This window comes from Aythya fuligula, chromosome 1 (assembly GCF_009819795.1).
Source record: "Aythya fuligula isolate bAytFul2 chromosome 1, bAytFul2.pri, whole genome shotgun sequence".
NCBI lineage: Eukaryota > Metazoa > Chordata > Aves > Anseriformes > Anatidae > Aythya > Aythya fuligula.
Genome location: NC_045559.1, coordinates 191,759,348 through 191,774,849, shown reverse-complemented (window position 1 = coordinate 191,774,849; position 15,502 = coordinate 191,759,348). Strand labels below are relative to the sequence as shown.

General features: G+C 37.8%; 1 protein-coding gene across 3 annotated transcripts in view; it reads right to left on the bottom strand.

Moving 5' to 3' along the window:
* The window catches only part of PDGFD (platelet derived growth factor D), a 140,921-nt gene that overhangs the window by 36,849 nt on the left and 88,570 nt on the right, over positions 1-15,502 (bottom strand). For all 3 annotated transcript variants that reach the window (XM_032190312.1, XM_032190324.1, XM_032190318.1), the window contains exon 3: positions 15,189-15,369. In XM_032190312.1, coding sequence (XP_032046203.1) covers positions 15,189-15,369 — 181 coding nt within the window. The remainder of the gene's footprint in view (positions 1-15,188; positions 15,370-15,502) is intronic.

The window sequence follows — 15,502 nt, the reverse complement described above, 5'->3', positions numbered from 1 at the left end:
TCATTTCTTTTATGTACTATTTTTCTGAACTTCAATTACAGGTAAGACTATGAATGAAGACTAGAAAGAAAGAAGACATTTTACATTTGCCTCATTGTAAATGATCTGACTGAACTGACTGGTGTTATCAGTTTTGGGATTGCTTTACCAAAATCCGAACTGGGAAATGCTCACAAACACTGAACTGAGATAACGGTCTCCAGAGCAGGAAGGTGCGTACTAGCTCAGAATTAGTGCTTGACATATATTTATTTAAGTTCAGACTGAATATAAGCGTAACCAAATAGACCAAAGATGGCTGTAGAATTAAAATAGGCTAAATATTTTTAAAGCAATAAAAATCAAGGGGAATGGTTTATTTCAGTTTAATACTAATGACCTATAAAATGTCACAGAAATTGAAGCTGAAAAAAACATTAGAAGTTGGAAAAAAAATAAATTAGGAGTTTTAAACACCATTTAATACAAAGAAATATGCCGGGACTACAAGAGGTCAGAAGCAGGGGCAGGAAAGAAAAATAAGCTTTCATTTAGAAGAATGTAAATGGAAAAAAAGGTCCAAACCAGAAACTCTGTTTGATGGCACAGACAGACTCAGAAAGGAACTAGTGCCAAGAGACTGTGCTTAGAAAAGGGGAAAAATATGAAACTAATCTGCAAACAATGCAGTGGCATGGCATGCAAGGCAACTTCTGCCTGTGCACATGCACAGGGATATTGCTGAGGGCATGGGGAGGAGGGTTTCCCAAAACCATGGGAGACACAAATCTCAGCCTTTCAGGGGTCCTGGGGCAGAGGTAGATCCTTTCCTCACTGCTGGGGCTGTGTGTGAACACCTGCACCACTTCACCACCTTCCGTGGGGGAAGGCAGGGTTTTGCTCTGAAGAGCGTAAGGTCTGTGGGTGCAGGTGACTTTGCTAGATACTGGGGACACGTATTCTACACATAACAGGCAAAATCAATTTGTTTTAACCATACTGTGATATCACTATCAACGAAAATTGCAGGAGATAGCTTCTCTGAAGACACTACGGTGGCACCAAGCCCATGCCATCATGGTCTTGCAGTGCTGGTCTGAACAGGCTAGGGTTTGGGGCTCTCCACCTCCTTCAGCAACACAGGCTTGAAGGGAGAAAACACTGGGAAAGGGCTCTCGCACCCTCCATCACTTTCTGACTTTGATCAGAAAGTATGAGTCTTTCTTGAACAACAAAACTATCATATGTTGAGCTTTCACTGCTGGTTTTAGTACAGCTCTCCCATCCATCCTTTCTATTCCTAAGGATGACAAACCCTCCTGAACAGCCACTGTTCCACCAGAAGATAAACATCTTTGCAAACCTCCAGATGCCACTAGCTGGCATCACAAGCTTTTTCTCTGCTTTTAATCTGTTTCTTAATGTACCCAGAAAATGTGCCCCAAGCAGCACTAAGCTATCAATGCCAGTGGACAAGGTGGCAAAGCAGGGTGTTTACTTTCACATATCTGTGAAGGAGATAAATTATATATAAAGGAAGTGGAGTGTCCTATTTTCTGCTTACTTATATTATTTGTCCTGACTGCTCTTTGTTTTTATTTATTTTTATTTTTATTTTCCATCAGAACTTAATGATGCTACATCTTCTGCATAAAATAATATCTATGCAGAAAAGGTGGTGGTGGTGGGAGGCCTGAATGTGACTAATATATCCACACTCTCTGCTAATCATGATCCTAAAAAAAGCACGGAAAACCTTGTTTTCATCATGTGTGCCTAATGGGCAGGACCTCAGACATATACTGTGAGGCACATTTTGAAATAATGTCATTTCCAGAGTGGTGAAAAAAATTTACCTCCTCTGTAAAAACAACAATTGATATCTGCTTGGTGTAGATATCAATACCTGCAGAGCATTTCCAATTTCCATTTTTTTCCAATTTTCCAATTTCCAACACTTCTAGAGAAAGCAAAGCTTTGCATTTCCATAATTAGCAGCCTCTTTAGCATGTAACTCAATCTGCTTGGAGCGGTCGGACTACCTGTCCTCACTGTAACTGGGTTCTTCAGAACACTTTTTCATCTTAAGATTCTCAGCCAGACCTCAGAGTGAGAAAAAATATTTGCTATCCAAAGCCTGTTGTTTTACCCTGCTTTGCAGCCTAATTCTGTTCAGGCCATTTTCCCACATTTAAGGGTTTGTTTGTTCTTTATATATGTTTTTGTTTTTGTTTTTGTTTTTGTTTTTTTTTTCCAAAGATAAGATTATCTTTTAAAATTACCCATGGATCTTCAAACACTGGACCCCCATGGCTCACGGATGCCATGAACTATCACTCACAGTGAAGGCAAAATGAAAGGTAAGACCAATCTCCATGTAAGAACCTTTAGACAACATCTACATTAGTGCATGAAATGAAAAAGAGCTCAGTAAGGTGTGGTATGATTCATATCCAAGGACATAACGATGACCCTGCAAAACAGAGTGGCAACTGCAAACTGCATATTGGAAATGGCCCAGGGTCCATGCTAGCTCTATGCTTTGGCTCACACCTAGCATTTTTAAATTACTAGTACATCACTTTGCTGACAATGTGGGATACATAGACTTCTTTATTAGAGTCTGATCCTACATATAAAGAGTCGGACCCAGCAAGAGCTTGTATTTATGTTTCATTATATGACTGATGGGTAGACTTCAATGGTGCACAGTATCAAGAACATGCAATGAGAAAATATGTGGCCTGATTTCTATAGTTGAAGGAAAATTACATTACAGAATGTTTTAGAATTTTTTTTTTTATTTTATTTTATTTTTTTTTTACTATACATCACCTAAGAGATACATCAGGGTATAAATATTGGTTGAAAATAAGCATTTATATAACTGCCAAGATTATTGGAAGTATTAAAAAAAAACAAAACAAACAAACAAACAAAAAAAACCAAAGTTAAGTTGTTCTTGCAACTTAAGAACAGAAAGGGAGCTGAAAAAGAAGTTTCGCCTTCCACAAAACATCAAACTGTGTAATTAAAAAAAAAAATCTCAAATAAAAATGATTAAAATGAAAACAAAACAAAACAAAACAAAACTGTTGTCAAGGTTCACATAAAAGCTGGATGTTATTTGATTCTACTGAAATGATCTGATAACAAGATACAAAAATTCCACAGATCTAAAAAATATTTTTTGTTTCCAGTGGTGCACACAAGTTGCAAATTCTAGCCCTGTGCAGTTACTGGTCAGATCTTTAATTAGGCATTGATATGATTAGGCATCAAACTAGTAAAGAGGAAACAAAATAAAACAAAACAAGTAATCAATCCAAAACAGCATTTTTCATGGCATTACAAAAGACAAGAAATAAGATAGACCTTTGGCATGGCATGTATGTCCAAAGTCAGTTTAGCTTGGATAGAAATGCTTGGGTTGAAAGACAGACAGGGGCTTGTAGGCAAAGAACTATGATAACAACCTAGGCACTTGGTTTGAGGAGGTATTTCATTTAGTAGCATAGAGGTCAGCACCAGGCAGGGATTTATTTTATGTAGCAGTGTCTTTTAGCCCCAAATTTTCTTGTAAGATTTATCCTATCAAGTTTAAAGTGACAAGAACCCTGCAACCAATAAAAAATGAATGTGAATATGCATGTGTAAGGGAAAAACAGAAATACTCTGTGACATATCTGTCATCTGTATTACTATGGATACATGCATGGACTTTATAAAGTCCTCAGAGCAAAACAGAAGGCTATACATTTAATAAAGATGTAAGCATAAAAAATCCAAATCAGATTTATACAGTGCCACGACTGTCTTTGGAAATACGATGCATAGCATGAAGGTCATTTAAGCTAGAAGCAATGTGCTGAGCAAAGAACAGTGCAGGTTTGCAAGCACACAGTCTTCTCCAGCATGGGGGAAGGACCTTTTCCAGTGACCTGTGCCTGGAATTGCAGAGTCAGATTAAGACCAAAAAAAAAATGTTAAAAGGAAGTGTAGGCATCACAAGAGCTCTGGTTATGATGCATCCCAGGGAGGAGAAGGATGAGAATAACTACCAGACCATCTTTTTCCCAGATGCAAAAACATCTGCAAGAAGTAAAAACTCAATGGCTTGTCATGCTCTGAAGGTGAGGCTTGCTCTTTCATCTTCCTGGTTTGGAAGCTGGAACCACTGTTCTCCATTTTGTAGTCATACAATTTCTTAAACTAGAGGGGATCTCAGGTAAGTCTGGCACACACACAAACATGAACACCCAGATAAAACAGTGTAGCTGACAAACCCCTTTGTTTAGCAATCTCCATTTGGCAATACAGCCCACCCAGCTGGTACAGAATCCCAGACTGCAAACAGAAACAACACAAGGTGCCTCAGTAGCATCTTGCAGAAGTTAATCTCATGGCATTTCACAATGGATCACTGTATCTGTGTTCCGGATGGGAAAACCTAAGGCTGTGAAAAGGCAGCCTGAAGCACTGGGGCAGGCAGCTTCTGTGGAGCCTGGCCCAGAGCCACAGCTGTGAAGTTCATGCCCTCCCTGAAGGCAGGAGGCTGCATCCAAGCTTGCCAGTAAGGCAGAAATGGGCATGGGCATCTTTGTGAGGGCATGGAAAAGTCATAAATACTATCCCAACCCAGCAAGGGGAAAGTTCACCCTGGAAAAATGCACCCTAATGTCTTCCTAAACTACATGCTGAGTGGGAGGCACCTAGGGAACTTGCAAGCTCAGAGACAGATTGTGCTGACAGAGGAAAACGCATTAAAAGACACGTTCTCAGTGTTTGGGCAACTAAGCCACTGTCATATAGCCCTGCTTAAGCACGGTACCATGGCAGGTGACATTATCCTCCTATACAGATCTGGTAACACAGTCCTCCAGATTCAGTTCCCTTCACTACCACAGAGACATTATGAAAAGCTGAGAAACTGTGGGGGAGTTTTGAAAAGAACATCAAAAAACCTCTGTGGGAAATGCATATCCTGAATTTTTGGGGAAAGATTAAAAGCTAAGTTTGGACTTTATTGCTTGACTAAGCAATAAACAAGGAAGTGTGAAAGCACCCTACAAAGATCTGAAACAGATAGACACCCACGACAAAGAGAACAGACTTCTTTATCAAAAATTAGGAAGGAATGTAATTGCATTCAGTGGTACTGAATGAAAAAAGGGGAAATTAAAACTGATTATGAAAGAAAAAATGTCTTTCTGACAGTGATTTATTAGTCTATGGTTTAATCTCCCAAGAGGTATGCTCCTATGCTTGTTATATTTAAAAATGGTACCAGATGAACAACCAGTACACTTACAAAGCAAAAATATTCTTGTCCTTAGAGAAAAATGGGCTGAATGACTTCATATCTTTAAATTCTCAGATTGTATATTTTGCTGCATTACACATACTGAATAATAATAATAAAAAAAGCCTCCAGCCTCTAGCTCAGAAACCTTAAATCAAATGAATTATCATTTGATCCAGCGTTGTAAGTATTTTCCAGTGGTTACAGCTGTTGCAACAAACAAGGCAAAGATTTATTCTGTAAGCAATTAAACACGCATTATACACAATGCATTGTTTCCCCTGGTTTGCCAAGAATGACAAAAATGTGAACTGTTCTAAGCTTGAAACAGACCCTTCAATGCAAACTTGGGCTAGAACAGTACAAGAGCAGGATTGGGCTGCCAGGCTTTGTAAGATAACATTGACACATGGTTGAATAAACAAAACTGGTGTAATACAAAACATGAAGTTGAGCCTAGGAACCCACCTCTATGAGACTGTGAAGACACACAGTTCTTGTTTTGATTTAAAAGACAACTGCAACCAACACTTGCTGTGAAGGGTTTTCACAGGTTCTTCAGTGTAGGTTGGAGGTCTAGCACATTTTGATTCACCAGTCACTTTCTCTGGAACTCAGTCAGAAGAAAAATGTAAAAGCAGATTAACTTCCCATTCTTCAGCCCACACTGAAGTTAAACTGCACCTTTACCTTTTGTGCAAAAGCAGAGTAGAGACTACTCACTAGGAAACAAGGTCTGGAAGAAAAGGCCATTTCCTCTTCCCTTGCACCCACAGTGGAAGGATGGACAAGCCTTGCCACACCAAGGCACCAGGAGTTACTTAATACCTATTTGCAGCATTACTACACAAGCTTAGTGCCTAATCAACCTCTTTACAGAACCAAACATGACATCTCTGTTCTCCCTACAAATTTGTCATCTAGAATTAGATTTCTATAAAAACACCTTCATACAGTGACACCAAAGAAAATGAAAGATAAGTTCTTAATATATTATTGTAATTCCACATGCTAACATTCTTCAGCTGTTGCTAAAGCAGAGTTAAAGGGCAGAATATGAATTTGCAGAGCCAGAATTATGTTCTCAAGTCCTCAACAAGTGCTATTTTTCAACCAAACAACTAATGTGACGGACAGCTTAATGAGTGCTATTAAAAAAATTTGACAGTGTAAACTCACCTCATGTTCATACACACTGAGATGTAGTTTGGAGAAAATGTGGGATAATGACTGGATTTAACCCTCTTCCTTAGCGTAGACACAGAGAGGTCCACTGAGAGGGTATCCATGGCATGTCAATTTGCTAATATAGTTCCCATCTGTCCTTGTATGCCCTCCTAATGGTCAACTCTACAATGGACTATAGCTGCAATGTCTTTCCTAGAAGACTCAATGTCTTCCAGTAGGAGCTGCACTGAGACTGGAATGGATCTGTTCCTATTACAGTGTTGAAACATCAAGTCCAAGCTATTGATATTTTCTGTTTGGTTACACAGACACAGGAAACCAGGACAGGGAACGAGATGATTTTTATCTTCTCCCATGGCACAGTAAATTTACTTTTTCATTTTATGTATTACATTTTTCAATGCTGGAACATTTCTAGCTTTCTGCTAGCTATACGTGCTTATTGTTGATTAGGAATATTTCTTTATCGATACCCTGAAAATCCTTTCCAACATATGGTGTAGATAATGTGACTGATTTTAAGTCTGGCAAGCCAGGAACCATAAATCCCTTTGAAAACTAATTGATTTGCCCAGAACAGTTTTAGTACATAAATGTTTTGAATATCCTCCATACATTTTTTTAGCTGCCACTCATTCACAAGTATTCCAGATAGCTAGGAATCACTGATTTATTTCTCTCATTGTCAGTAGTTATTTAGGATCTTTCCAATAAGTTTTGGGATGAGTTTCATTTCCTACTTGTCCAATAGCACAGTTTTGCCACTGACTAGTAAATCATGAACTCTCTCTCACTGGAAGTCAATTTGTATTTGTGTTCCTCCATAGATTTATTTAACAGGGATTGCTTGACCCCAACTGACATTTGAAAAGCAAGGAAAAGATTATCTTTCATATTGTTCATTTTTGTTTTAACTTCCACAGCTATGTTGGGACTATAAACTGATTATGAACTGGGCTTCCGCATGGACGTGCAAGCTGAAGGGACAGAAAACCCATCATGAATCTTCAAGTGTTCCTGCACTTGGCAAAGGATGCTAGCAAGATCATGGTCCACAGCTATGTAACAGGTTCACTTCATTCATTTAATAAAAAAACAAAGCCACCATTCTGTTGGTGTCAGACAACTGTCAACAACTGCAACAAACCTGCTGCCCTTATTCTCTATTCTTACACTCTATGTAGTTGTTTAATCTCACTACTAACATGGCTGTGTGCTTCTTGCAATTTGCATCTTTCAATTTGTTTCTGCTATATTTTCCAAGAAATCAAGTTGATGCTGAATAAGGCTTTTGATAACTACCACAAAAATAAACTTTTTTTTTTTTTTTTTTTTTTTTTTTTTTTTTTCTTGTATAACATAGTAACATCTTATACTGCACATTAGCCTTTTCTGTCCTCATCTTTGTATCTCTAACTTACCTTAGAAAAGTAGGAACTTCCTCTTTGGGTCACTAACTTCCTCAGGAATTCTTAAAACAGTTCTGCTGGCAGGAAATGCAGTTCTTCAAAACCTAAAGCTGTTCTAAATAAGCAATGCCTTTAAAGTCTTGTTAAAGTCAATTATTTGGGACAGGATACTGGGTTTGAAAATAACATGCTTGCATTTGTGTAATCCTTTGAAGTTGTAAAGTGCTGCATTTTCTTGTCCTTGACCACAGCCACAAGTTTGGTGAATTTTCAAACAGTGTATAACACATTATTTGATTAAAGATGTAGTATTTTCAGCAGAAATTGGACATCAACAGGATTGCTGTTATGTTAAGACAGATCGATGACAACATCCTGCAAGGGAGCCACATTTTAACTGAGCTGTCAACAACTCAGAGACGGAGGAGAACAAATGGCCAGTTCTCCACCATGCAGTTCAAACAACAAAACTTCCAGGCATACATGTTTGCAGCTGGGAAAACATAGACGCTAAGGTCTATTTTGTTTTCTGATTAAAACAATTGTCTTATCAGTTGAAGTCTAAAACATTCCACTAACTTCTGTGTACTTGCTGGGCCTCATTTCTCAGTTTGGTATCTTCCTTGCCAGAAGGTTTGTATTTCCCTGGAGGTAATTGAATTTCTCACCCATGCTTCTGGCTGACTCTTTTCACCTTTGATACATCCCCAAATCCAAGCCTACTGCTTCTAAACTTTACAGTCAGAGGTTTTGCTAAAAGAAACTGGAATTGCCCTACTTTTGCTTTGCTTTCTAGAACCAGTCTTTCCTATTTCGTGCTATATTGGGTTTATGTTTTAAGTCTTCCTCTCCTAACCATGCCACAAATATTCTGGTTTCACAAATCCCCCTGATTCCCTTGTTGTAAGTGTTTCCTTAATTTCCATTCTCCCTTCTTCAGTCCAACTGAAACTGCTTTAATCTTGCTGTAATGAGCAAGTGACACTTGGATATCTTCTTGGTAAAGATGGAATTTTGCTTATCTTTCATGATGTAACTGCTTAGTTTGATATTGTCAGTCACACTCTGTCATTCAGATTTTTTATTTGTTCTTAAACTTTCAAGAATCTGCTTGTTTGGGTCTTCTGCCTCTCTGACTGCTGCTTTTTGACATTTCTGCTGCCCTCTCTCTCTCTGCGGACTTACCTCTTTGGCTGTATGTGTTTCCTAGATACAAATGTTGGAATGAATCTTTTAATTAGGAACTTTGGCTGCCCCTAGAGCAGACAATGCTGCTGTGAAAGTGTCTGTCCAGTTGTGCTTTATCAACCCAGGTATGTCAGCATTGTTTCTGTTGAGCTACCTTTCGTTCTGCTCTGAGTACTAGGAGAACTGGAACGTTCCTGCACACTGCTGCCTTTCTTCATCAAACCCTGCTGAAGGACAGGTTAGGTCTGTGAGATGAATTAAGCAGCAGATTGAGGTTTGCTAGGTACTCAGGAATCTTCATTAAATAGAAAGTATTGCTTCTTCTCATAAGAAATTATTTTGAGATGTTCATGTCTCAAGATGCACTGAGGCACAACCTCTCCTTATAATATTTCCCATTTTATGCTGGTTTTTAGAACACTGTAACACCTTCCAAATTAAAGAAGAAGTACATAGATCTTCTACTGATGTAAAATTGTGAAAGGAATGTTAAAGATTTGGGGCAAGTTTTATCTAATTAGAAAGGAATTAATTACTTCTGTCCTGAAATATGAAACTCTGGCTGTTAATTTTATGAGGATGATATGCCTTAAGCAAGGCATAGAAAACAGTTTTCGGAATGAACTTAAGAAAATAGAAGTTTTCTCATATAAACTATTACGAGTTTTGCACATTGATGGTATTTATAAATTTTTGTTTTTTGCTGTCTAGTTTGGACAGGAAATCAAAATTTAAATCAGAGAAAGAGTAGCAGAACAACAGATAAAGCTTCCACATGTGTAAATTCTGGCTTCTTCACTGTGAGATCTATTTCACTTTCAATCAATTTATTAACCAAGACATTCCCCCTCCATACCCATTCCTTTCCTTTGTACCCCCAGCAATTTACCAAGATTCCTTCTGTGGATTATCTAAAAGCAGGGAAGATGCTCATGCATCATTATCATGCCTGTTGTCACATTGGATATATTATATTGGTTTTCAGGCAGAATATTTTGTCTTGGAGACAGAAATGAAATATCTATTCTGTGAAAGAAGTGATGAGCTAAAACAGAATCACAGCAGCAAAGGCTCCTGCAGCTTCTGGGCTGGATTCAGTCCTGTGGACGGTGATAAAGGATTCATCCTTTATGGCTCTCATGAATCTGGTGACTGAATCTCTTCGCTGTTGTATTAACTCTTGCAAGGAAGTTTACTTATTTACATTTTAAAACATTCTGCCTGATGCTGCATTATTTATGCAAACAAATCTGCAAATCTGCTAAATACGAGGATCCAGTCACTTAATACAGAATGACTGTCTTTGCATGAACATCACGATCAGTTTTAATATTGTACATTTTAATTCTCTGATTGTGCTTTAAGTTTTTGGCATGAAAATGCTTAACAGGCAAGTATCCAACAGTTTAACTGTAGTGTTTGCATCGGTCAACACTTTTTGCATGAGAAAACAATTACATTTTATTAGTCTGCCTGTCGGGTCTTACCCCACTCTGTGACCAGTGCTCTTTGATCATAAATGATGAAGTATAGCTTGGATGTTTAGTGGAAAGGCAGTTCTTTGTAAAATTCCACAATGGATCAAAACCCAAAGTCCTCTCTTTTCCATTCATTTCTTTAAGGCTTCTTCATTCAAGAAATGTTGTTACAAACAAGCAAAAATTACTTAGAATCTAACACATTGATACACATTTTAATGCTAAATTTATCCTAGGACAACTGTGCTTCCGTTCTTCTGTTTAACAGCGCATGTATATCAGTTTTGATTTATAATTCCCAGATAAGCAAGGATTGTTATTAATGTCATGTGATGTTTCCTATTAATGAATTACATTAAAAAGAAAGATAAAAACAGATATGCATGCTTACATATGTATGTATATATGTGCAAAAATATGTGTATGTAAATATATATTTTTTAACCTTACAACTTTATATATATGTATGTTTGTACACATGTTTGTTACAAGTTTTCCTAGGGCCCTTGTTTCCAACAATGGTTTAAATCAAAGTTCCCAAACATGGACTTAATTTAAGATTAATGAAAGGATTAGTAAGGCAATAGCAATTTACTGTTATGAAAGTTGAACAAATATATGCCTCTTACAATAAACTTAAAATAATGGTTCTGATTAGCAAATGGAATCCAACATTTTCCAGTTGTCTAATTAAAATGAAATTAGATGCAGAGTTGGGAATTTTAATTCAAAACATTCACCTTTACTCTTCAAACGTGTTGCTGAATGAGTTCCTAGATTATTCTAGTAAATGTCCCTGCTAATGTACTTGTAACATGCAGGGTCTGATCTTGTTAATATTCCCTTTCAGAAAGAGGACATCAGAAGAATTTCACTTCAGAAGGAAAAGGGAGATTGTATAAAATGATTTCAAACAAGCAAAGATTATTTCCATGTGTAATAACATAATTTAATTTACATTCCTACATCTCAAAATAATTGATGTTGTATTCTTAGTAATTACTGAATACTGACTTGCTAGAAGCAAGATTCCCCAGTTGAGGTAACTGCTCTGAAACCAATGGTGGAATGAAATTTTACATTTGTGAAGATATGGAAAATTCTCATCACCTCATTTAAGGTGTGCAACCCAGGGCCCTGTCTCCTGACATTGCCTACCTACCTGTTAGAAGCTGTGTAAGTAACCAAAGGTAACTTGTCTTCCTCTATTTCACACAGAGCATTTGTTGTGAAATACTATACCCTTGGAGTAAGAAATTATATCAAGTTTGAGGAAAAAAAAAAAAAAAAAAAAAAAAGATTGGGATACCTCAGTGCCTTGTATGCTGTAAACTAATATTTCTAAGGCAATACAATGAGGAAAAATGAAATAAATTTGTTTGAGAAACAAGCACTTTAAGTGATAGTGTCAGGGAATAATTTCAAACAAATTTTCAACTAAGTGAGGTTCCTGCGTAATAGCCATCCTGGGCTTGGTCCAGACCTCTTTTGCTTTAGGTCTGTGAAGCCTGAAGGAAAAGAAAATTTTTAAAGATATTCAAGGGAGACGTTTCTCCATGTGAATACTCAGGTTATATCAACAAAGTGCACAGCTACAACTAGAGGCTTTGGTTGTGAAATATGCCAAGACATGAGCTGCCAGCTGTGCATACTTACCTGCTTCTGCACCATCACAGACCACCACAGAGTACGACTGTCTTCTTCTAGCTGTGACAGGACACTTCTGACTCAACTTGGGGTGGGTGGAGCTCACAAAATAAGCTCCTGGAGTCAGCTCCACCCTGGAGCTCCCACCCTCAGGGAGTTGTATGACTTGGGAAAAAGTGTATCAAGGACTAGCAACACCAACAGCACATGGATCGAATGTGCATAGATCGAGTGGCGACATGGATCTCACCACTTCCCTCCAAAACCACCCTTGCTGTTCGCCCTTCAGCCTTCCTAGTCCCTCAGACCCAGAGAGGAGACAGCAGAGACAGAGATGGGCAGACGATGTGGAGGGAGGTAGAGTAAGTGGAAAATGTGAAGGGAACCAGCCTTGACAAGCAAAAACTGCTAAATGCTGTGTTTAGATGCTCAGATTTTTTGTTGTTTTTGTTTTGTTTTTCCTTCACATCTCTGCTCCCTTGCCCATTGTCCCTTATTTTATATTTAGGCAGTTAATTACTCTCATAAATCCATATGGCTTTCAAAACTGTCCTGTTTAAGATCACCCTTGCATCTCTTCAGTCTTTTCTTCCAGAGCCACTTTGAAGTCTAATCCCACCACTCTGAGCCTCTTCATCTTATGTAGGTTGCTTACGTTGCATGCCTGGTTTTACAAAGGCAAATGTGATTTTTATGGATACAAGTGTAATTTATGAATTCTAAGAAAAAAAAAAAAAATCCCTTTTTGTTTCTCTAAATTGCACTGAAATGTGAAGTTAATGCAAAAACACAAGTACACGAAGATAATGAAGTATGTCTCTGCTAAGCTCAGTGGTGCATCATTTGTGCCTCATGCGGAGTGCTGAACTAAGTAAAAACTTGATCTGCATCAAATGAAGTGAACTTAACTGACTTCCTTGAAAATTCATAATCAAGAAGACCAGAGAGCAATGCTGCAATGTTGTTTGGCTGCATGGATAGCAGGGAGAAATTCGTCCAGTCATTCTGGCATCAAGCTCCGAAGATGCAGCTGATCAATAAACTCAAGTGAACACTCCAAATTGCTTGCTTCTTTTTTTTTTTTTTTTTTTTAAACTAACAGCCTCATTCAGGTGTACAAATAAATAACTGCCATGCAGATACCAACTCCACACATAAGAAAAAAACAAGGGAGTTAAACGCTTGCACATATCTTGCATACAGTTTTCCAGGTAAGCCCCCAGAAGTAGCCTTGTCATGCAGAAGGTTACAAGGGAAAGAAAAAAAACAGTGTAAAGGTCTTTCATTTTGTCTGATACAAAATACCATGTGGTTTTGCATGCTTCGTTAATGCTCCCTGCTTTGCCACCTACAAAAGCACAATGAGTTCAACCTTCAGGGGTCAGCAGTGCTCAGCATATCTCTGTGAACCAAGCTCAGAAAGGCTGCGGGGACTGTTGGATAAGAGCTGAATATGCTGAATATTAATCACACAGTTTTAGGTTGGACCATTTGTAATCTGAAAACTATCTAGGTATGTATCATCCCCTATCTCACTGAGATGTAAGAATGCTGCTAATCACCAGCACAGCTCTCTCTGAGAAAAAAAAAAAATAAAAAAAAATTAAAAAGTATTTCATTCAGAGGGTCTATTAGAGAGTATTCTTGTGAATCGATTTGCTAGAGTATAAAATTCACTGTTTACTTATAGTGTTGAAATTAGATAAATAGAGTAGCTTTTCTGAGCTTTCTAGTGAAGAGAGTCCTGTGTTTTGAGTGATAACATTAATTGTTGGAAAGTCTAATGCTATCAGTATGTGGTCTGGAATCAAGGTTGCTAAAGCATCAGTTTTTTGTAGCTGCACTGAAATACAAGCAGGCTAAAGAGAGGCTGCTTCAATGTCTTTTTTATGCCCAATGGTCTTTCATACAATGTTCTGCCTACATTTTAGTCTTTGAAGATTATCTTCAAATTAGAGTAAATTAGAGCTCAGGATTTACTCACAGTGCAATGCTTTACTCCACTTGAAGCCTACCAATTTAAATGCAAAGAAGCACAATCTTTATGGTTTTATACTTGTCTTGACAATGCGCTGTTTATGGATTCTTTTTAGCATACATAGGCATACATGCATGCAAAGCCAAGAGGTTGAAGTGAAATGACTTAAAACAGTGAGTCCTGTTACAGCATTAACGTTACTGCTATTTCAAGCTTTCTCACTCTTGTTAAGTAACAGTGGACTAACAAAAGGGAATAAGAATTGCGATGGATATGAAAATATAATGATGACAGTATAATAAATTACTGCTTACCATTTCCTGAGTGTTTGCAAAATCTGCCTCTTTCGAGCTACACTGCACCAAAAGCATTATAATATTAATCAGGACAATACAAGGAATACATACTTGTATCAAAACCTACTTAAATAATAAGCATTCCTGTTCTCTAAAGACAAATTTATTTATTTTTAAATGTTTTTGTCTCATTGAAACTGTACATGATACACTGGTAATGCTACTGCATATGCAAACGGATGTGCTCATATGTTTATACATGGTTAAAAATACAGCCCGAGCATTAACACACTGTGTCTTACATGTGGAATTTTATTGCATGTAGAATAAACTGATCTGCATCTAACTCAGAATCGCAGCAATAACCCCTGAAGGTATTTTTATTTGACCTCAAATGAACATTAAAAAAGGAGCAGCCATTTCTTTGCTATTTCTGCAGCATCTGTCAAGGCACTCGCAGTGCAGCCTCAGTGCACAAAGTGTTAGTGCTTCTGAAACATGTTATTAGTGTAAATCTTGGCCTGGACTTGACTTTATTTTATATTTAATGACAGAATGTCAAAACTACTTTGAGATGTACTAATGTAGTTGCTGGAATGAAAATACTTCTAGTCAATTAGTCTTTTGATCTAATACAGTTATCTGCACTACCCGGTCTTCAAGTACTGATGCTCTTTTACACTACAATCTGTCTTCCATCCATTATACAGTGAGATGACTTACCACAAGGGAGTAACAAATCTTGAATCCAGGTTTAGCCACAAAGTAGTCATCGGATTTGAAGGTTATCTTTATCTGATTTGTTCTTGATGTTATTCTTGGAGGTACTTCCTTGTGCCCACACCATCGTCCTCGTATAACAGTGCTGGTCTCCGACAAATCTTCCACTTCCACAAAGTCATACCTAGGAACCAGTTTGAAGGATTAATTTTTGCTGGCTCTGGTTACAGAAAGTGGCTGTAAATAGACAGGAGATGGAGCTGGAGATGCACAGACAACTGGCCCCCATTCTCTACTGCAAAACATTGGGCTAAATA